Here is a 23,200-nt window from a genome sequence, read left to right as displayed (position 1 = left end):
GACCATATCCCAGTTGTGGGATTGTAATTTGGATTTTGAGAAAAGGCAATTTTAATAAAATGCTAAAGTAGAAAAAAGGAATAAGTTTCTCAGACATGTATTATTCTTTCATTTTGATTATAGAATAAGAGAGCCAGAATATTGAAAGTCTGTCTTTCCCATTAGATCATGAAGACCAAGGCCTAAATCATGGTAGGCAAAGATTACAATTTTAAAAGTTGTTCTGGGAGAAAGGAAAATGTAGTTACTTTCTTGACATCTCAAATAGGGAAAGAAGACTTGTCACTGTTTATTTTGCATTTTTAAAAAAGATTTTATTTATTCGAGAGAGAACAAGAGAATACAAGCCAGGAAGAGAGGCAGAGGGAGAAGTGAGAAGCAGGCTCCCTGCTTAGCAAGGAGCCCGATGCAGGGCTCGATCCCAGGACCCTGGGATCATGACCTGAGCTGAAGGCAGATGCTTAACCGACTGAGCCACCCAGGAGCCCCATTATTTTGCATTTCTCTATATAAAACTGTAGCATGCTTTTTAAAATTTTAGCACTCAGGATTTTCCATGTGATATGTCTCTCATAAATAGTTGCGGTTACAGAACTTGCAGTTGATGTGTGATAGTCCACCCGTTTGGGGTTTTGGGGTTTTTTTTTACATGTTAGACTTTCCTACTTTTTTGCTCTACCAACTTTTTTGCGCATAAAGAGAGTTCTTTATTTTTTTTAGGGTAGATTTTTCCAATGTGGAGATTTAGTTGTGGATTGAACAAAATAAAATATTATATAAAATTCTAAAAGTATTTCAGTGGATTGCATTTTACAAACCATGATATACTTCAGGAGAAAGAAACAAAGAGATCCCCTGGAACTTGGCTAAGCCAAGGTGCAAATGCAAATGAACGAGAGTATATTAGACTTTTGTTGTGTTCTCTTTAATGGTGTGGAGCAATAGCACTAATTTTTTTAACAGAAGGGGCCTAGGCACCTTGTAGATTTTCTTCTGACAACACTGTCCACGTAAAAGGAAAAATAATTGGCATACTTCTTCAGACACTATGTGGAAATTATGATTACACTGATTACATAAATTTCTTTATAGCCAGTGCTTTTCAGTCTGTAGGGAGAAGTGCATGACTTTCCCCCTTCAGTTATCTGAGCCGAGGCAACAATGCTATGGGGTCATTCATAATCAGCATTTTCTTTGAAGCGATGTCTATTAATATTTTAAGAATAGTTCACCTCAACCTTAATATATTATGAAAGTAAAGCTTTTCATCACTCGTATGTCTTGCCAGTTGGTTTTAAATGGCAAAATGATGTAAAAAGGCATCAGGAAAAGGACTAAAATACAGCAGATCTGAGTTAGATAGTCATTGCAGTGAGAGATTCACTCAGTCTGCCTTACAAAGGCAAGAAATAAGTGGAGGTGAGAAAAGCGAGTTGAAGAAAACATTCCTGGTCTAAAAAGTAATAAAAATAAACGTTACCTCAGTATATGTATGTATTATATATAATTTATATAATTATATTACGTATTTCATATTACTGAATTATGAGATATGTTCATAATCAAATCTATTTGGTAAACGTATTTATAACTTAAAATAGTATATACTAATTTTCTACATATATTGATTTCTTAATGACAAGCTCCTAAAATAGGAACACAAATAGCAGTAGGGGCAAGTAGCTTTAAGGGAGATGTTGACACACTAGTGAGTAATAGTAATTAAAAAAAAAATAATCTGGAGTGTGAGGGGTTGGTTTATGAAATGAAATTAAAAGAACCGAGTTTCTTTGTCTCAGTCTGAGCAAAGACAGGATATGATGAGTTCCTCAGGTATTTGAATGATGCGTGTACTCATAGGGCAGGAACACTGATGATCTCGGGAGTGTAAGGTGGAGCCAGCCACAGGCATTGTGAAACAGAAATCTGGGTTTTATGTCAAGGATGAAGTGTGTGCATTGGAGAGGACTCCTGCATGGATTTTTTGGAGGGTAGTTCTTTCTAGAAGTTACTCCACTGGACTTAATGTGCTATGGGGAATGTATGTTGCTCTGTAATCGCAGAGCTAGAGGGACCAAAGGGCAGTGAGAGACTGATAAGAGTTCCTCCTCCCTGGGTTACTGTGGCAACTGGGCAGTGCTGTGTTGCCAGAAGCTCAGGCATGTGATTCACCCTGAGGAGGGAATTTCGGGCAGTGGAGGATTTTTCTCTCCTTCCAGACGGGCCAAAGAACCCCATAGTTCTGTGAAGTTTTCAGGGAGACATTTGGCTGCATACCGTATTTGTCCTATATTGCCTTTCCCTGAGAACAATTGGGTTTGGCTTTTAGGTTTGCTTGTTAACTAGTACAGTAGTCCCCCCTTATCTGCCCTTTGCTTTCCCTGGTTTCAGTTACTCACCATCAACCTCGGTCTAGAAGCAGGTGATCCTTCTTCTGACCTACCATGAGGAGGTCAAGAGTGGCCTAACGCTAGGTCACAGTGCCTCTGTCATTCACCTCACTTCCATCTCATCATGTAAGCATTTTATCGTCTCACTTCCTCATAAGTAAGGTGGGTACAGTACAATAAGGTACTTTGAGAGAGAAAGAGAGAGAGACCACATCCATTCTCTGATCGCAGTATATTGTTATACTGTTCTATTTTTTGGTTATTGTTGTTAACCTCTTACTGTGCCTACTTTATGCATTAAACTTTATCATAGGTATGTACGCAGAGAAAAAAACCCATAGTGTATGTAGGATTTAGTACTCTCTGTGGTCTCAGGTACGCGCCGAGGGTCTTGGAACATATCCCCCTCATGTAAGCGGGGACTCCTGTAGTAATGATGGCTCTCCAGGCCCCACAAGACAGCTATCAATTTCACTTCCAGCTTTTTATGGAAACCATGTCTCATCATTGGTAACAAACACTGAGCACCTGCCTTGTGACCGCCACCAACTTAGACCTTATAGTAAAACGTTCTCACACACACTCCTTTATTAATTCCTCCCAAGAACCCTAGGGCAGGCGCCGATCTTATCGTCTCTTTTACAGACCAGGTCATAGAAACTCAAAAGGCTGAACCTGATAAGAACTTCTATGTTATAGGTCTGGTACGTGCCAGAACTTCAAATCCAAATCTTTGTTCTTTCCACTTAATCAAACTTAGACACAGATTCTGCTCTGAAAGCCCAGTGGTTCTGTGGGAGAGAGAGAAGTCAATTTACCCACACATCCTTACAATACGCGGTTACAGAGAGAAGCGCCGAGCTTTCTTTACAGAGTCCTGATATCTTTATATCAAGGGCTTCTCCCTTCTGCTCACTTCACTTGTAATTTTCCTGGAGAAGTGGGAGGTGGCCCTTCTCTTACAAAGTGTCTAGTCTGCACAAAGGTAGGATACCCTGTTCTAGATTGCAAAGGGCTGGGAATGATGGGAAGTGAAATGTTGAGCTTTGGCGACTTCTTTGAGATTGGGAATGTGTGGAGGTGTGAAGGGAAGGAAGGAAGGAAGTGGAACAGTAAATCTACTGAGTCATCTGATGAGGCTAATTTATTGTTTGGGGCGGGGGAGAAGGAAGGGACTTGAGTACATTTGCAGACAGAAGCGAAGGATTCAAGAGAGGGAGTAAGTGTGTAGGGGAGGGAAAATCGGTAAAACAAAACCATAAGGACAATGGCAGGGAATATGGATGCAGTGAGGCAGGCAGAGGGCTTCAGCTCGGGAAGACCGAGGGACTCTCATTAGACACCTGTGCTAACACGTATATTGTTTCCTGTGTCCGAGAAGCGTGTGTGTGTGTGCGTGCGTGTGTGTGTGTGTGTGTGTGTGTGTGTTTGCATTTTAAATCCTCACGACACCCTATGAGATAGATGTTCTAGTAATTCTTTGCTTTATGCATGAGGACCCAAGACTCACAGAAGCTAATTGACTTGCCCAGGGCCTCACAAGTGGCTCCGGAAACAGCATTCAGACTGAAGCAGTCAGGCTCCAGAGTTCCTGCTCTTATAGCCACTATCGTACCCTGAAGAAAGGAGGACCAGATATATAAAAAGAGGTAGAGGAGGGAAGTTTAGGGCATTGAGCATCATGGCCTTGATCTCCCTAGGCAGTGTGCTTGTGTATTAGGGTGTATTGACTGTATTTGAGAAACGGATACTGAAGAATCACTGAGCGGTGAGCAGTGTCCTAGGTGTCTGCATATGCCTCGCGCTCCCTTGGCATCGGGTTATCCGTGATCATGGAGCCCAAAAAGCTATAGATGATACAAAATCCTAATAGTAATCTGCACATAGTCAATGCTTGTTGATCAGTTCGTAGCTGTCTCATTGTTGAGTCACTCCTCAGATGACGTGCGCTTGCCTCCAGGACAGATACATCACACAAAGCCATTGCTCTTTCATTTGTCAAATGGGCCTCTTTCCAGAGCAATCCTCTGATGGGGCACACGTGCACATGCTTTTTAAACAACGGCAGAATAAAGCACTTCCCTGACCACAAGTCTGAAGGTAAACTTCCCAGGTAGACTATGAGATAAAATGTTTTTAGCTAGACATTAAACTGACATTTATGAAGATAATTTGTGAAACCAAAAAAAATACAAAGTCCTTGCTTGTATATACAGTTTCTTAGATCAGTTGTCTTAAACTGATGAAAATAATCCTAGGGCAATGTTTGGATAAACGTGAAGGCCAGTTACAAGGTTAAAGGGCACAGTCTCCACATAAGACCGTCATCTCTTCTGCCATCAAGCACAAGTTCAGAGAATTCCCGGGAACCACCCACAGGTTCACGAATTCACTAGAAAGATTTACAGAACCCACTGAAAGCCGTTATAGTCAGGATCGTTGTTTATTACAGGAAAGGCTAACATCAAGCTCAGCCAAGAGAAGAGAAGCAGAGGGCAGAGTCCGGAGGTCCCACATGCGAAGCCCCCACTGTCCTCTCCCTGTGGGGCCAGGGTGCAATACGCTACCTCCGTTGGTGTGTGACAGTACCCATGGAGTGCTGGCAGCCAGGGAACACCTCCTGAGCGTCAGTGTCCAGAGTTTTCACCGGGACGTCATCATGTAGGTATGATGGATTGTCCGCTTGGTTGATCTCATCTCCAGGTTGACTGACATCACATGACTCCCAGGCCGCCACACAAAAATCACATGGTTGTGTTTCTGGAGTGGCCAGCCCTCACCCTGAGATTGATTATCAGGAGTGTCCCACTTTGTCCTAAACAAAGACAATCCTACCAGATATGACAGAGATTACCTTCCAGAAGCCAACAGTCCCACAGTGAAGGCCAGACCTCCCTTTGGGCAAAGCCGAATTCTTTATTACACAGTAAATAAAAGAGCTGCCTTTAGTAGGATCTTTGAGGCTCTTGTCTTCAACTTTTGGGCCTATTACCTGCTTGAAATTAAGCAAGGCTTATCAATCATATTGGGCTTCTGTGGAGAAAACAAAAGAAAAAAATTATCTCAGGCTTAAAACAGCATCGGTGTCTTTCTCCTTCACTCTCCATGGCCAGCATGGGTTGAATAAGGCCTCTGCTCCATATTTCCTTGCTCAGGGTCAAGACTCAGGGAGCCAGCACCATCTGGAGTGTCAGTCTGCAATGGCAAAGCAAGACACGCGATGGATCATGTGTCAGCCATCCAGGCAGAAGGGACATACATTTCTTCTCACACTTCATTGGCCAGTGCAAGTTTGACAGTCATATCTAGTTTAGGGGTAGGAAATTGAAAAACTGGTTTACCCTGTGTCCAGAAAGACATGAACTGATCATCATAGCCCTAGTTACTACCCCAAGGGATTTATCTCTAAAAGCAAATAGACTCACATGAAAGACTTTTAACCATTGCTTCTGTTTGTCCTCCTCATTGTCTTACCTCAGTGAGACACTGGGATTTGCTCATGGAATCCTGGAAATTCTGCTTAACGTGCTGTCAACTGCATCTCATTCTGCCATCCACTTTTACACCAGCGTCTCTGACTCTTGCTGATTTTTTATTTAGGGTTATTGGGATCTCTGAAGTCCTGGTATACAGAGAAAGTTGACCCGCTCCTCTGCATGTACCTCGCCCCTCTTCCTCCAAAGAACCCCATCTTCCTAGCCACACAGCAGTTGCTGATACCCCAAGCATACTCTATGCCTTTGCTTACATAGTTCCTTTATAGACATGCGCAGCCCACCCCACTGGCCAACAGGCCACACAGACTCCTCTTTATCCCAGGGTCTCAACTCGAATGTGTCTATCTGTAATTTTGTCAACTACTTCCTTATATGTGAATCCATTGATTTTCTGGAAATCTGTCAGCACCCTTTTCTTTGATTGATTGACTCTTTGTGCCTTCCGCTAAAGATGTGAGGGTAGAAATGCTGTCTTTTTCCGTTTCTGTGTCTCCAGCACAGTAATGGCCTGAGAGTAACGTAACCGATCTTTGATGAACTGGCGATTATGGAGATATTGAATCTCTAGGGTTGGCAGGAGAGAGAAGTAAGGTCATACTTAGCAGTTACAGCAGGTCCTCTTGAGAAAATATATCTTCTCTCAACTACATTATTTCTAGCCATTAAAAGTTGGCCCTTTCTTTTATATAATGAGTGACCCCACAGAGTTAATTATAAGCCAAGGAGTTTAACAAAGATTTCAATTGCGCTTGGGTATTGGCAACTGGTTTTCTATGTAATTCCTTTCTGCGCTACTTCCAGTCCTGTGGCCTAGATTGGCTGCTGTTGGTCACCAGGGGATGGATGGGGCTGGGAGATGGCTGAGGTCCCTGACCGAGAGCTGCAGAGAGGCACTGCCAGACACATTCCTCGGAAGAAGAAGGAAAGCTCTGAGGTCAAAACACACTCAGTCTGCAGTTTTTTGTTTTTTTGTTTTTTTTTAGTTGCTGAGGGAAAGAACTGCACACCATTTTCTTCAGGTATATATTTTCAGATCCTGTGTCCCCTTCAAAGCTTTCTTTGATATATGTGATATATGGAGAGGAGGAAAGGGAAAATAGGGAGATTTTAAAAAGTATTTAAAATAGTTTAATTCAAATGACCTACTTTTCAAGCCCATAGCATCAATGTTTCATGCCATTTAGATGCATAGGCCGTGCACTGGTGGCCTTTTCAAAAGAATGCACTGCGGAACACAGGGAGAGGTGGGCAGGAATTGGAGATCTTCAGGAGGGTGGCCCGCCCAACTTGGCAGGTCACCAGGTGATGCGCCAGATGAAATTGGGTTTTCGGTGGGGGGCCGTTCATCTCAGTTTGCCAGTCCCAGTTGGTGCTTGACGTTCCAGCATAATTATTCATAGTGCCCTGTTGGGTTCTCAAAGGTGTGGAATGGGCCCCAGAGTGGAGAATACTGGAGTGATGGATGGGAAGGGACAAGACTCCAGAGTGAAGAGGCTCAGGGGAGAATTATTTTATGAGAGTACGTTCTGTACAGGGTTTTCCTTAAAAGGCTGCATATAGTACTTTCTGAAATGCCTTGCAGACTTTCCTCTGACGCACTTCTCGACATCAGTTTATTTTTCTTTGGTGCAGCTTTTATGGGGCCAGCATGTCTCAGCACAGCCTGGATTTCTTTGAGACTCACGGGCGGCAGTGCTGCATGCGTGTGTGTGTGTGAGATTCAAGCCTGGACAGATTGGCTGTGAATGGGGTGATAGGAATAGAGAGCAGCACATACCAGTAGACCACACTTCCTGTGCACAAGCCTTTGAATACTGCGTTTCACTGTCTGAAATAGCATTCATCTTCAGGCTGGGTTCATTTATTCCCTGTGGAATTAAGCAAGAGCCTGGCAGCAGAAGAAACTATTTTGGGAAAGAGATGTGGGAGGAATTTTGCTATGTATTACAGGCAAGGCAGAAGTGCCTTCCGTGGTTCTGAGGACCACACAGTTCCCTGAAGCACTGGTAAGTGGGAATTGACAACTTTCAGATAATCCCACATGTAATTCATGTCCAGGCTAATGTATACATACTGCAATCTGTAAAGGTCAGTAAAGACCGAGTTTAGATGCTTCAACTTAAGTCCCCTAAATGGCAGAAAGAGAACTTTCCTTGGAGGTTAGCATTAGCTCTCGTGCAGATGCTGTCGAGAAGGGTAAAATATAGTGTCTTGTTCCTGTCCCCCTCCTTAAATATGCCCTTGCAGGTGGTTTTTGCATATTCCCATGTAAACTTTCCTCCATCATTGGAGAAGCTTAAAATAAAGCAGTGAATGCTGTGCCCCCCCCACTCCCTCCCCGTAAAGCCGAGGTGGGTCGGGCTTGGCAGCTGGCCGCAGCGGCAGAAATAAATAAGCCCCGGGGCTCCTGGATGGACAGGGTGCAGAGCGCGTGGGATGAGGTTGTGCAGCTCTGAGTGCTTGCCGTGGGACCGGGCCATGAGGACGGAGCTGCAGCTGGAGGCCAGACGTTCAGGCAGTGAACGGGAGGTGGGGGCTTGCAGGAGCCAGCCTGATAGAGCTTCTGATCAAGCGATTGCATTTGCAGGGGCGAAGGGGGCCTTCTTTAGAGGGCAGAGAAGAGTCAGATACAACTTCAGTGGCTTCTATCTGGTCATTTAATTAGTGTATTTAATGGAAACTAGGGCATTATGTTGGTCTGTTTCTATTTAACTTTGCTGTTGGATAGTCAGTCCTTCAACTAGTAAAGAGCTGACTGCCTTCAGACTTTTGTCTTTACAAATTAGCCGCAATTAGAAATTGAAAACAGCAGCCCAGTGCTACTTAAAAATGTTCTACTTTGTGACTGATAACCAGTTTGGACAATGTTTTTCTATGGAAGACTTTTGAATTTTTTTTCAATGTGGTAGATGTAATCACAACAGATTTTTTTTGTTGTTAATTTATTATTTTTCTTTTCACTTTGGCCTTGGAATTAATGTGAGAGGCAGAGATGTTAAGGTTCCTCACCCCAAACAGTGCTGTCGAGGCTTATGATAAACATTTCAGAAATTATATACTATTGCTCACAAATATATAGTGAATTTACTTAAAGTCAAAACCATAAATATACACTTGTTTTGTATGGGGAGCTTGGCGAAGTGTCAGTGAGTAATACCATTATAGACCTCAATGGCCTATATATTGTGTTTTTTTTTTTTAAGCAAATGAACTATCATTTTTGTTTTCCAGTTAAATGAGTCAAAATGATCTCAGAATCTGAAATACATTGCTATCTTTCTATCTGGACATGACATGAAAAGTTTTTCATTTTTATGCTACATTTCTACTTCTTTATAACTTTAATTACTCGTGAGAGATTGATGGAAAAGACCTTTATCCTGTGACAAGACATAAGAAAATATTGAAAATTTTGAGGCATGTCAAAAAATATTGAAAAAATTCAAGAAAAAGTTTCTTTTACATTAGAAGATTCTTTAGTATTTTTCTCTTTTGTGCATCTATTTCTCTAGGATGCTAGAGAATCAACTTTAAGCGCAAGTGTTAAGTCAATAGTGATGAAAGAGCTAGATGTGTTGGAGGCAGAGAGGTAGAGAAGGAAGGGGGAGTAAAGATTTTTTAAAAAGAAGATTGGGAAAAAAAACTTTGAAGTGTTCAGAGAACTAATAAATCAAGACAAGGCTTACATGGCAGGATCAGCACTGGGACATCCAAGGAGAGGGTACAGCCTGGAATTGAGTTTGGGAAGAAAATCAGGCACTTTTCACGTGGGTTTCCTCTGGATCCTTAAATGCATCCATCCAGAATGATGGAAACTCATCATCAGTCCACTGTCTGCGGGTTTACCTGTGGGATGAAATTGCAAGCGGTCCCAGCCTCTTCAGTCTTTTTCTTTGTGATTGTCTGCATTCTCACAAACTCTCTGACCTTCCCCTCTTCTGTGCTGTAGGAGAGACAGCGCCTGGAGACCATCCTCAGTCTCTGTGCCGAGTACACAAAGCCCGACAGCCGCTTGTCCACGGGCACCACCGTGGCCGACGTGCAGAAGATCAATAAGGAGCTCGAGAAGCTGCAGCTGTCCGACGAGGAGTCTGTGTTTGAAGAAGCCGTGGTGAGCCCTGACTCCAGGTACAGGTGCCACCCGAAAGGCTCCCTCCAGGATGTGGACTCGGCGGGCTTCGGGAGCGGCGGGCAAAGCAGTGCCGGCTTCCTTTCCCCCAGGAGCATCAGGAACGACGACCTGCTCAGGGACCTCACGTCTGCCTTTCTGAAAACTCCCAGCGAGTCTGCTTATCTTAGTATCCTTCCCAAGGTAAAGGCGACAGAGCAAAAAGACCAGGATTTAGGGCCTGGGGCTCTGCATCTGCATTGCCCAGAGACTAGAGGTCTTATCGTACTTGTGTTCCAGAATGTGTTCGATGAAGCTTCAGAGGTAATTAGCTAAACGAGGTGCAGCAAATTAGGGAGTTTCCTATAAAGTAACAAATTTGCACCATAAAAAATGTAGCAGTATAGAAAACCTCCAAAGAAGGAAGTTTCTCTTTTCTTTGCCCCCTCCCAGTGGTACCCCTGAGAAATAAACACGAAGTGTCTTACTTGCCTTCTTCACACACCTGTGCATATATGGCCACGTGTTATAGGCATAGACGCGCAGATGCAAGCATACGGTGTTCTGCTCTTTTTCTTTTCCTCACTGAATGTCTTGCACATCTTTCCACTTAGTATGTACAGCCCTGCTTCATTCTTTTTAACAGCTGACTAGTATTCTATTGTTCGGTAATGCTATTTAAATTGTTTCTAGTTTTTTTACTAATGAAATCTATATGCAGCGAATATTGCGCAAATGTATCTGCAAGATCCCTTACTAAAGTGGGAATTGCTGGATCAAAGAGTTTGTATATTATTCATTTTAACCAATATTTCCAAATTATACTTTCGAAAGACTGCGTATTTCCAGGTGACCCTTCCACCAACAGTTGATGAGCATGCCTTGTTCTCCATACACTTGCCAAGGCTGTGCATTTTCAAAATTTTTCAATATGCTAAGTTAATTAGTGTCTAATTCGCTTGTCTTTAATTGTGCATAAAGTTGGACATCTTTTCATATTTTTAGTTGTGAATTTGTGTTTTGACCCCTTTGTTCATGTTCCTTACCCATTTTTGAAAAATTTTCTTATCTTGTTTTTACTAAATAGTAAGAACTATTTGTAAGGAAATTAGTCTTTTACGTGGCTGTATATTGATTTCAAAATGGCTTCCAAATTTTAGGATTTCTTAAAGGGAATTAGAGGAAAATCTTTTGGTGTTAGTTTTTCTCACACAGGTTAAGAATCTTTCTCTTTTTTTGAGAGAGAGAGAGAGCGCGCATGTGCAAACTCGCAAGTGTTTATGACGAGAGAGCAGAGGGAGAGAGAGCAAGAGAATCTTAAGCAGGCTCCATGCCCAGCACAAAGCCCAACCCAGGGCTCTATCCCACGACGCTGAGATCATGACCTGAGCCAAAATCAAGAGTCAGACGCTTAACTGACTAGCTACCCAAGTGCCCCAAGAATCTTTTTTCTATGAAATGAAAATAAATTCTCCTACCTCTTTTCTAGAAAGGATTTAAGAGAGCCACAAGAAGATATAAGTTTTATTGGAATAAAATTAACACACCAAATATAGTAATTAAGAGGAAAAAAGAGATGCCATAATCACAAGAATTTATTTATTTAAATAAACAGGATTAATTAAGTAAGTACCTTTGACCATTAAGTTCAATTCCGAGATTCTTGGCAATTATGGCCAAAGAATCGAAAACAAAAAAAATATATCAGCTAAATGTTTTGTAAGAGAGGGACACAAACTGATTAAGAGAAAGACCTTATCTGTGCTACGTTCTGGAGGGAGTTGACCACCTGGAGTACTATTCGGGAGGGGTTTGTGTGTTTGACTTTTTTACTCAGTGTTCCTCATCAGGAGTCCGTGTCTACCTTCTGTTCTCCCATCATCAGCATCAGGACTCGGAAATGTTCAGGGCTTCTTTCTCCTAATGACCACAGTGACCTTACTCATTCTCGGTGGAGAGGACGTCTGAATAGGACATCTGTCTCTATTGCCAGAAAGTTGCAACTATTAGAAACTAGGGCGGGGGGTGGAATCAGATGTTGGTTGTGTTCAGGCAAAGTAAATGACCCACCGTTTGAAAATTGAGCTGTGTTCCTCAGCCCTTAGGCTTCCTTTGAAGTCCTTGACTTCCCTTTCATTTAAAATCCTTTCCCATTTCTTCCGTCATGGACAGCTGCCAGAGTTTTGTTAGAACAGTGAGCTGTGTGTCTGTCTCTCACACCATCTTTTGGGAGACAGGTTTCCTCCTGAAGAGGGGTGGGACAAGAGAGCTGCTGGTGTGTAAATGGGCAGCTCGTGGCAGATGTTTTTAATTGCCCAAATATGCCTTTTGTGGAAAAGGAGGCCTCTGAAGCCGAAAGCAGCCTCCGTTGTGGCAAGACATAGAAGACTGCATCCTTTAGAGACAGGAAATATCAAAGGCGCCTCTGGTTACCAGGCAGCAGCCTAGGCAGAGAGCGAGAGAGGGGATGAATTCCAAGGACGGAGGTTTGCATTTATGACTTTCTGGAGACAGATATATGTTACCCCAGGACGGCAGATAGAAGAATGTTTTATTAAGTCCTGACCATTTGTTTTCGATGGTTTGCTTCTTAGTAATCTGGTCACTAAATTATTGACTTAGCAAAGGACAGTATGTGTTATTAATCGATCTAAGGATCAATGGAGAAGAGAGGAGTGTGACCAACACTCTAAGCTGATTTAAGGAAACAAAGATTTTAATGATATTTAGGAAACCTGAGATTTACCGTTCTCTAACTTGTTTTAGCTAACACTTAAAGATACAGATGACCTTAGAAATCTGCTAATTTTATTTTATATTTTAAGGATTTACTTATTTGAGAGAGAGAGAGAGTGAGAACACAGAGGGAGGGGCAGAGGGAGAGGGAGAGAGAGAATCTCAAGCGGACTCCCTGCCGAGCGTGGAGCCTGGCGCGGGGCTCCATCTCACAACCTGGAGATCACAACCTGAGCCAAAACCGAGTCAGACGCTTAACCGATTGAGCCATCCAGGCGCCCCAGAATATGCTCACTCAAATTGGCTTTTGGGAACCTGTCTTCTGCCACCTGAGGTGAAAGCTGAGAGTAGCTCGCTCTTCTTTCTTTCTTCCTGTAGTATTAGGATTTAAGTGACACACACTGTGTGTGTTTTGTGTACAGCCTTGTGAAACTGACTTACAAATATTGTGAAATGATTGCCATGCTTAGTTTAGCTAACATCTATCACCTCATATTTTTATTTGGGGGAAACAAATGTTCTTTTCCTTGAGAACTTTTTCCCTCTTCTTGAGTAATCATTCTGTCTACGGTGGACAGCTCTCACACTTGCAACTTCCTCTGGTTGCAAAGAGTTTCTAAGAAGAGATTTGGGGGGGGGGGGAAGCAGGTACGAAGTATTTCATTCCTCCCCCCCTTTCTGTGTGGAGATCAGGTTACTTCAAAGATGGCATATTTGGGGATGCTCGTACGTGTATAAACAATACTCTCATGCCATTCCATCACAAACCATTCCGAGTTTCAGGATGCCTTTTGAAGGTTTTGCTCCTTATAAATAACCAAAAAGAACAACATTTCCTAGATAGCATTGATTGTTATAAACAGCCTCTCATATGGTCTGTTATCCAGATGCCTATTGTGGTCAATGGTTTAGAAACTCTGAGTTAGACATTAATCATCGTCACTGTCACCTTTCTTCACCCTCCCTTTGCTTAGAAAGTTTATGGTTTTGCAGATTGTGTAGCTTTTGTTTGCTCTTAATGCTTGACTTCCACCAGTGAGAGAGATATTTTTAAACCATGTTGGCAGTTGAAACCTAATATGAAATATTGACCCAACAGGATACTGGCCTTCTTGGGCCTTTCCTGCTAGGATTACACGTCAGGGATTCGGGAATGCCATTCCCTGTTACAGGCCTTCCTCACGCCCTAAAACAGGCACCTGAATATTAGACAATGAGATTCATTGTGATAAAAAGGTCAGCAGTTGTTTTATTCATTGGCAAGATACTGCATTTAAGATGGCAATTAAAAGTCTAAATGTCAAAGCTCGGAAGGCCTGTGTAGCTTTGCTAATCACCCTGGGATACTGTGACATCTCAGTTGTTTAATCTCCTTCGGGGCAGTGGAGTAGGGTAAAGAACAAAGAATATGAATAAAGACTGCCACATGCTAGCTCTCTTCTTGAACTTATTTTCAAGATCATTGAATAAATTAAATGAACTTCATGTGGCATACTAAATGTTAATGATTTCTTTGGTTAATATGAATATTCTTGGCACTGACTGATGAATAAGCTTCAATAATTTACTTTTCGAGGCTGCTGTGTTCAATGTCCAATTGTGGAATTGTTTCATGGCTGACTTACTAATGCAAGGAAATTACTTCTTTTTCAAAGAGAGATAAAAATTGATTAATAATGTACCAATACCCCAGCCTCCCTTAACTTACAGAAAGGCCGATCTCTACGAGGCAATATTAGGATAACTAACCTGAAATTGCAGAAAGAAGAGGTGATTTTCAATTCACTATACTGTCTTCTTAAAACAATTGGTGGTCCCATTTCGGGTGTGTATATGATCTCGAATATTCCTTTCTTCCCTGGGCACCTGTCATCGCTCTGTTCAGGGGTGTAAGTATGCCAAGGAACTCAAGTTTTTTTCTGTGAAATGATTTTATGAATGATGACCAGTGTCCTGTTTTGTGTCACAAATGCCCATTGGCCCAGTTAGTGTCTTAAACATTATACAGGAAGAAGGTGCCGTAGGATAAAGACAGTTAGTAATGTGCGAACAAAAGAAGTGAAACATGTATTAACTTCATATTAAGACATTTTGGGAGTCACCACAGTAATAACGCCTGTATTGTCCTGATTATTCGCTTTCTGGAACATTGCGGTGAGAGGGGCCACGCGTATCGTGCCCTCGCTTTTCCACCGTGTGTTGGAAAGGAGACAAAGAAGCATGAATGCCCATTCGCGCAGATAACCCTAGTGGTGGGACCCAGGAGTACGGGTAGAGATTCGGGAAACCATTGTAGGAGCTGTGTTCACTCGGAGAAGGGAGAGAATATGGAGTTTGGAGTGAAGGTAGCATCATGCCCGAGAGATCCCTGAGGAAGATGTCGAAAGTCCTGTCTAGCTTCTCGTCCTTTGCTGTGCCTTTCTCTATGACCTTAGAGAAGTCACTACAATCTCTATGGACCACAACTTCCTTATCTGTACAAACTTAGTTATTTCAGCTTTAAAAGAATATGAATGGGTGAATTTAAGTTGGTTTGTATGAGCTGGCTTAAGAACCTAGCTGCTGAGGATTTGTGGGAAAATGCAGAGTTGCAACAGACCAATCACTAAGGTGCTTTCGGAATGCAAAGAGGCACTGAGACTGTGGAACATGAGACTTCCTACTGGTTTATAAATTGGGAGATCCTGGAATTGAAGTGTGAATAGCCCTTTTCTGTGTTGCTTAATTGCAGACCCCAGAGGGTATAAACGAGGAACAAAGGATTCAGGAGCTGGCAGCAATGGAAGAGACCCGGATAGCAATTCTAAATAACCTCGAGGAACTTGAACAAAAAATCAAAGATATCAATGACCAGATGGATGAATCTTCCAGAGAGGTATAAACCAGCAGTTGACTTTTTACCCTTCTTTTTTCTCGCCTTCCTTTAGCTGAAAAATATTACTACCTATTAAGGCATAGGCTTTGAGCAGAATACATAGAAATCAACATGAGTTAATATTTTTTTTCCAGTGGGTCCATGTATAGGGTAAAAATACCTTAAAAAAAAAAAAAGTTCTTTTTTCCCCTGTCTTTTTTTTTCTTAAGTGAGATGAGACAAACATGAAGCCATTTTTGGTGTACTTTGGGTATGACGAATTTTGTCTTAACTAGTGTCCGCTCTCTGACTTGCGACGGATCTGTCAGCTGAGGTCCCGTATATTTAGGTGTCCAAGTTGAAATCCAACAGACATTTCCTGAGTATGCTTACTATGAGTTGCACATCATGTTGCACTATAGGGGGGACTTTTATATGAAGCAAACATAGACCTAGCTTTCTAGAGATTTGCAAACCAGAGAGGAGACAGACACATAGTCTATTACTATTATAGGGGAAAGCGGCTATTTTCATACTGTCTCCACGGAGCGAGAAGGAGCAAATGATTCCGCCTAGCATGTGTATACTCACAGATGATGCAGATAGCTATAAGTGGAAGGGGACTGCTCACCTGTCATCTTATGCACGGACCCTGGACGTCCCTCCTGCTGGCATTGCAAAGACTACATCACTTGCCTGCTGGGCCGGGTGTAAATTTCACTTCCCAAGCTCTGTGGACAAACAAAGACAGACACAGCTGCTCCCAAGATGGTTTGAGCTTGAGCCTGAATCTGAGCAAATAGGCAAAATAGTACTGAGAAGTTAGCAGAAAAGGAGTTGAAGTAGAAACATTAAATGATAGGTAGATTTCTTAGTGAATATATCGTGGGCTGTCCAGCTTCCTTATATAGGAATTCTGAGTCTCACCTGGACTCTCTGGAGTGTTCGCTAGACCTCACAGTCTGGCTGATACCCTAGTACTTTTTGAAATTTGCGGCTCTTAAGAATGCACGTCTAGCGTGGGCAGTTGAGACTCTCTCCGAAGGTGAAGCGCCTCTGAGCTTTGTTTTGTGTCCTCAGTTGGATATGGAGTGTGCTCTTTTGGACGGAGAACAGAAGTCGGAAACAACTGAACTTATGAAAGAGAAGGAAATCTTGGATCATCTAAATCGAAAAATAGCAGAACTGGAAAAGAACATTGTTGGTGAAAAGACCAAGGTAAAAGAAAAGTATATTTGAATGCAATTTTTATAAACAATATGGTAGCTCCCTTTGGTCGAATTTAAATGTCGTATGCATTCCCATGGTTTGGGATTTGTGTGTCATGTTCCTGAAGACAGTGGTACTAGAGGAGAGTCTTAGGTTGAGGTAAGTTCTTCACAAAGAACTGTCAGGGACTGAGCCTTGCATGCTAAGGGAGTAGAGCCCATAGAACTTTTGAGCTGATATTCATGGCAGCTTAACCTACTTGAGCTGAGTGAATTGCTTTTTTCCCAACAGGCTTTCTGCCCTTCTGATTGTTCTGTGTTTTTTAAAGATTGATTTTAGCATAAGAAGTTTATTCTTAACCACTGGCATCCTGCACAGATGACTTAAGCATATTCAAATATGGTTGCCTTTTTTCTTTTTCATTTTTCTGTTTATTAAAAATTTGAATGGGAACCATTCATCTCACCTGTCCTGCCTTGCCATTGTCTTCAATGCAAGGGCACTGCTCTTTGACAAATGTATTGGAGTTGTCAGGGAATCCTCACACACCGCCAAGTGGAATATATCCATGAAACACAGTTGACACTTACCTTGGAAAAGGTCTCACTCATACGTTTCAGGCCACAACCTGAATGTTAGCTGATATCTACTAGGGAAAGTGGGAAAAATTACGTGCAGTTTTTAGAATTCAGGATAGCAGTTGAGTTTTTTGTTTATCTGTTTATTTGTTTATTTCCCCTGGGAAATATTTCCCTTACTCTTCTCCCACATTCTGAGTTCGTTACAGCTAAACTAAGCCTAAAATTTAACAAATGAGATTCCAGTTTCGGAAGGAAAAAGCGAGCACACTTGAACACATTCTTCCTAGCTCACCATCTTCTCCACTAAACTGAGAAAAAGAAAAAAATCAGTTTAAGTTCTAGTGGGTAATATGTGGAAAGGATTTCTGCTGAATGTGGCTTCCTTTTTAGGCTCTTCTTTGTTTGAGACCTATAAATAAGGGCATTTGATCTTGGTGCCAGGGAATGAGCTCAAAGTGATATTGTCAGAAATTGATGTCAGACTAACAGCTACACATCAATTTCTTGGTTGCCTGCTTGTCAAGATTAACTACCCAGCTTTTTCACATTAAGTTTAATGTATGTTCCTTCAAGCTCCAGACTTTGAAATAGTAAAGAATCCATTTGGGTAGTTGGTATATTTTTCTTTAAAAGCTCAAAGCCAAGTCAAAGGATCGATTGTCTAGATCTGCAGTAGAGGACGATTCTGGTTTTCCAAGATTCTGCACTGATACAGCAAGAAACCGTGGGAAGCATTAGATGTCTTTGTCTGAGGTACTTATTAGTATTTATTTTTATGTCCTACTGGAAAACTTGTGGGACAGAGGAATGGGTATCATGTTCTTTACGAGCCTTTCTGCTTTCCTCGTCCATGGAGTTATTTATCTTTGTGTAGCCCACACACGGCATGGCCTGCAAATTCTGTTTGTCTCCATCGTTAGCATGAGACACAAAAGCGAAGCAAGTCATGTCAATGCTTAATCCCACCTCCCAGGGAAAGTCGTGTTATATTCTGTGGACCTAAAGGAGAGGTGGAACTCCAGGTACATGGGCAGAAACAAGAAAGGAGGCCACCTCCATCCTTCCTATTATTGTTTTGGTAAGCTTGACAGAGGCCCTGCATAGGAGAGGGGACAGTTGGGGCTTGACATATAGGACTGGCTCATGCAGCTGTTAGGGGATTCATTGGTCTTAGAAAGTGGGATTATTGTCTGTCATCACATGGTGTGAAAAATGGCAGAAACTGGCTTTGGGTGAGAGATTCCAGAGAAGGACGAGGGAAGTGGAAACAGACTGGGCTAGATGATGTTATACAGATTTTTGATGACCAATCTCAAATAGAGACTCAGTACTGCTTGGTGGCATTACTGTGTTTTTCAGATAAACTTATACCGTTTCATGACATGGTTGTTTCACACTTTTACTCTCTTCAAACCTCTGGTCCATTTTCCTCCCACTGAGATGACCTCATCACCTACTTCCCTTAGAAATCAGATGTATCCCATCCCTTCACCACTAAGGAGGGTTCTCCCCGCCCCCCATCCTGCAAAGATAAGTATCATCCCATCCCACAGTCTCCAGGTCAGCTCTTCTGTACCCCACTCGCCTAGCCTTCTCCCTCTTTACTGGACTTTGACTGCCAACATGCCAACACTATTTTTACGTGTTATTATTATTTAAAAACAAACTACCTTCCAGCTATTGTCTTATCTCGTTTCTCTTCATCATAGCCATGCTTTTCAAACAGTGTTCTTCCTACACTATGATCCCTCTTCCTCACTTCCTAGTTACCACCCACCCAACAACTCCAGTAGACTTAGGCCCCCACTTCTCCATCAGATTCGTCCCTGGTAAGACTACAAAAGACCCACTGCTGGTTTTTAGTCCTGTTGTGATCAGACTTCCTGAGCAACATTCAAGACAGGGGACAAACCTTTTTCTTCATACTTGACCCCCCACCCTGCCCCTTGGCCTCTGGGTGCCTCCTCTTCTGGTTTTCCTTCTCTTTCTCTTACTCATTCTCTCTGACTTGTCCAACTGAGTTCCCTTTGCTTGGTTCTCTGCCTCTGTAAAACCAGTTGTTAGAGTATTTGTCTCTGATCTGAACCCTCTCCTCTTGTATCCTCACATTCTCTTATAGCCATGGCTCCCCATGACCTGTAAACGCTGGTGACAGTCGAGTGTATGTGTTTAGCCTACAACACTTTCCCGAACTTCTGACTCATATCCTGTAGCCTACCTGACGTCTGTACTGAGACATTTCACAGCTACTGCCTACTCAACTCTCCTAATGAATCCTTGAGCTTCTCCTTCCCCTTGTCTTCCATACGCCTCCCCCCCCCCCCCCCGCCAATCCTGTTCTTCCTCCAGTTTTCCCAGGGCAGGAGATGGCATCTCCAGCCACCTCTATGTGCAACTGGCAACCCGGAAATCGATCTTGACACTTCTTCCTCCATCCCCCTCGCATGAAGAGTTCTCAAGTACTTCAGCTTCTCTGCATCTCCACTAACAGCATTCTCCTCTAAACCATCAGAATCTCTTCTTTACTTCCATTTCCATTTGCTTCCCTTTATTTCATTCTCTTCACAGCAGCCAGAGCAATTTTTAAAAATATATAAATTAGATCCTATCACTCTGATTTGTGTCCCACCCTATTTTATATAAATTTTATATATTTATATCGTGGCCCTTCATCACTCCTCCCTCCTTCACGCGATGTGCATGGGGACCTTCTTTCTATTTGTTTAAAGAACCATCCTCCCCCCACCTCCTGCCAGATCTGTTTCCTTGCAGATCTGTTTCCCACGCCTGGAATTCCCTTCCCATATTCCATATCTTGTTGGTTCTATCTTTCAGGGCTTAGGTTCATTGTTAGCTTTTCCGAAAAGCCCTTTCAGACACTTCCAGTTCAGATTATGTTCTCCCTGTTGTTCTCTGCGTCCTTGTACAAATCACATTTCGTACTTCACATTTGTTTGGGGCTTATTAGATGCGGATTTCCCTCTCTAGCGTGTGAAATAGAGGAAGGCACTGCTATCCACCGTTTATCCGGCTCATAGCACAGGCTAGAGTACCACCCAGTATGCTTCGGGAATACTGTCCTTGGATCTCCTGCTAGCAGCGAGCCCGGGCGGGGCCTTAGCAGAAACTCTGAGCCAGACACCTGCTTAAGAGCTACGTGCTGCCAAGTTCAGGCCATCTGGGCTGGTGTGCTTCAGTGCACATGCCAGGGGGCTCGTCGCACGCTGCCAGCCCAGCCAGAGTGTAAGACAGAAGGAGGAAGTGGCCTTTGCCCTTTTGGATCTCGCTTCCTTTTCCACGCACCTGTTGCTGCTGTCAGATAGAAACTGTGGAATGAGAAAAACAAAACCTGGAAAGATATCCCTGCCGGGCAAGCGCCACTGCAGATGTCGGCAGCACATCCTGTAAGCCCGGCCCTACTTTTTTGGAGACAAGGCTTGGAGCCACAGGAGGAAGGCTTACTAACACCTCAAATTTCAAATACTGGTGTGAAATTATTGACATTGTTTCCTTGGCACTCGAGGCCAGTCTTCGGTACTATTTCTCGTATGTGATTTGGAAACTATCGTTCTATTTTACCTAGTTGGTATCAATTAATTTACAGGTCTCACTCCCTTTTCGAAAGTTCACGGTAGGGCACTTCACATTTACGAAAGACCTCCATTAGCACCTGTTCTCGCTAACTGCAAGAAATCCGAAGAGGATTTCCGCTCTTATGCAAAAAGGCCGCGAGAAGCGAACCCAGGCACTGCGTGTGTAGAGCTCTCAGCCTTTGTGCCTCCGCGCGCGCGCTCGCAGCCCCAGCCGCCGGAGTGGCGCCACCCAGCCCCTTCCCTGGGAACTACAGCAGCCTCTCAGCAGCCCCCAGCCACGCTCCTTCCACTGTGTCCGAGAGCATCTGCTGTATCTCCATTTACTTGGTGCATCGGTTAGATGAGCAAGATGTGTCCTAAGGTATCAGAAAAGCCTAAGAGGGGCGCCTGGGTGGTGCAGCGGTTAAGCGTCTGCCTTCAGCTCAGGGCGTGATCCTGGCGTTCTGGGATCGAGCCCCACATCAGGCTCCTCCGCTATGAGCCTGCTTCTTCCTCTCCCACTCCCCCTGCTTGTGTTCCCTCTCTCGCTGGCTGTCTCTATCTCTGTCGAATAAATAAATAAAATCTTTAAAAAAAAAGAAAAGAAAAGCCTAAGAGAGGTGATTCTGGGGGTCTGAGAAGGCTTAACAATTTTTCCATATAAATTAATGGTAATTGCTTCTTCACTTTACACCATTTCGGCTTCGGCCAGGTTTCATAGGAGCGCTCTACCTTCAGACACAGGAGGGAACCTGTATGATAGAGATGACTACTACTTATTATATGTTACCATCTAAAATATAAACAGCATAAAACGTAGACAACATATAAAATATAGACAATATAAAATATAGACAATGCATTCAATTATATATTTATTGAACGTTTTTGCAACGGCTCCCTGAGCTGATTTTCTCTGCCCTTATGGGTTCCACAGTCAAAAGCATCAAGAAGCCCATTTCCATGTGGCTCTGAGCTAAATGCTTAGACAGTAGCCACATCACAAATAGAGTCTCTGCGAACATGGGTAAACCCTGAACAAATGTAAGGATCTTGACTCGAACCTAAGTCCAGGGAGGATATTTATTTGATGAGGCAGTAAGCAAAGAGGCCATAGCGTTTTCCTGGGGTGAGTGGAAGGAGAGAGAATTCTTAACCTCCGCCCTAGTGATTCAGTTTAATGAGCTTGGCGACAGAGCAACGAAGCCACCAGAACCATGAAGCTCGGGGCTGGCAAAGGCCTGGTTGTGGACTTGGCTTCCCTTCTTGCCGCTCCCCTACCCCACGGTGAAGCCCAGCTGGAGCCGCTGCTGAGCAGGTGCACACACCTGCCTTTGTTTATCTAGCTTTCCCTTCTGTCTTTGCCTTGTTCTGACCACAGTAAGAATTCCAAACTAAAAATAGTTTCACAATTTCCTCTACTTTATTATAGAGGAATTTCAATTTCCTCTATGATGATGATCTTTGTCTCATCTCTGCTTCTTTGGCATACAAAAGTCAATAGTCCTGAAATAGTACTGAAATTCAGTAAAATGGTTAAGGAAGGGCTCCACGTCCCTAGTCTTGTCGCAGTCTTTCCGTTACCCAGATGCTCATCATAAAGCCCAACCGCGCTTTATTTTAGGATCTGTCCTCACACAGATAGATTATGGTATTTTGTTGCCATCCTGGCCTGTACTTGTTTATAACTAAACAGGCTTAAAGGTGTGAACCGAAGCTTAAATTACACTCTACGCCATATAACTTGTGCCACAGTGAAACCGTACGTTATTTGACTAATTTTCCTACACAAAGCATGTATCATTGTATCTAAAATGGTTAAATTTTATTCCCCGTTATTATCTTGCCAAAGTACCTGTTACTTCCTCTCCATCCTTCCTTCGGAGCCGGGGGAAGACAGAGAGCCTGGCCCAGAATTCCTCAGCCAAGTGTTAATGCTTCTGGAGTGTGGAGCGTTTGCCAAGTCACAGTCAGTGTTCAGAAGGGACCCAGCCCTTCCCGTGCCTCTTTCTTACATTTCAAAGTTAGTTAGAGGAAGTGGAAGAATGGCGTGGGATTTGGGGATAGAGTCACCCAGGATTCCAGATTAGGGTTCTTTTTTCTGGTGGTTGATTATAGAAATCCCAAGTGTTCTGATTGTCCAGTTTTTTTCTACACTAAACATCCATCAATTGTGTAATTAAAATGTCAAAGCTAAAGGGAAAAAAAATCCTAAGAAAGAAGCATAAGGATGAGCCTCCGTAGAGGCAGGCA

The 23,200-nt window shown here is 43.0% G+C and overlaps 1 protein-coding gene across 14 annotated transcripts in view; it reads left to right on the top strand.

Annotated features, from left to right (window-relative positions):
• The window catches only part of PHLDB2 (pleckstrin homology like domain family B member 2), a 209,637-nt gene that overhangs the window by 135,957 nt on the left and 50,480 nt on the right, over nucleotides 1-23,200 (top strand). For all 14 annotated transcript variants that reach the window (XM_087861631.1, XM_087861627.1, XM_087861626.1 and 11 more), the window contains 3 exons: nucleotides 9,837-10,199; nucleotides 15,463-15,606; nucleotides 16,666-16,803. In XM_087861631.1, coding sequence (XP_087717757.1) covers nucleotides 9,837-10,199; nucleotides 15,463-15,606; nucleotides 16,666-16,803 — 645 coding nt within the window. The remainder of the gene's footprint in view (nucleotides 1-9,836; nucleotides 10,200-15,462; nucleotides 15,607-16,665; nucleotides 16,804-23,200) is intronic.

This window comes from Ursus americanus, chromosome 4 (assembly GCF_024610735.1).
Source record: "Ursus americanus isolate L20-20 chromosome 4, mUrsAme1.1.p, whole genome shotgun sequence".
NCBI classification, from domain to species: Eukaryota; Metazoa; Chordata; class Mammalia; order Carnivora; family Ursidae; genus Ursus; species Ursus americanus.
This window is presented reverse-complemented; position numbering and strand designations above follow the sequence as displayed.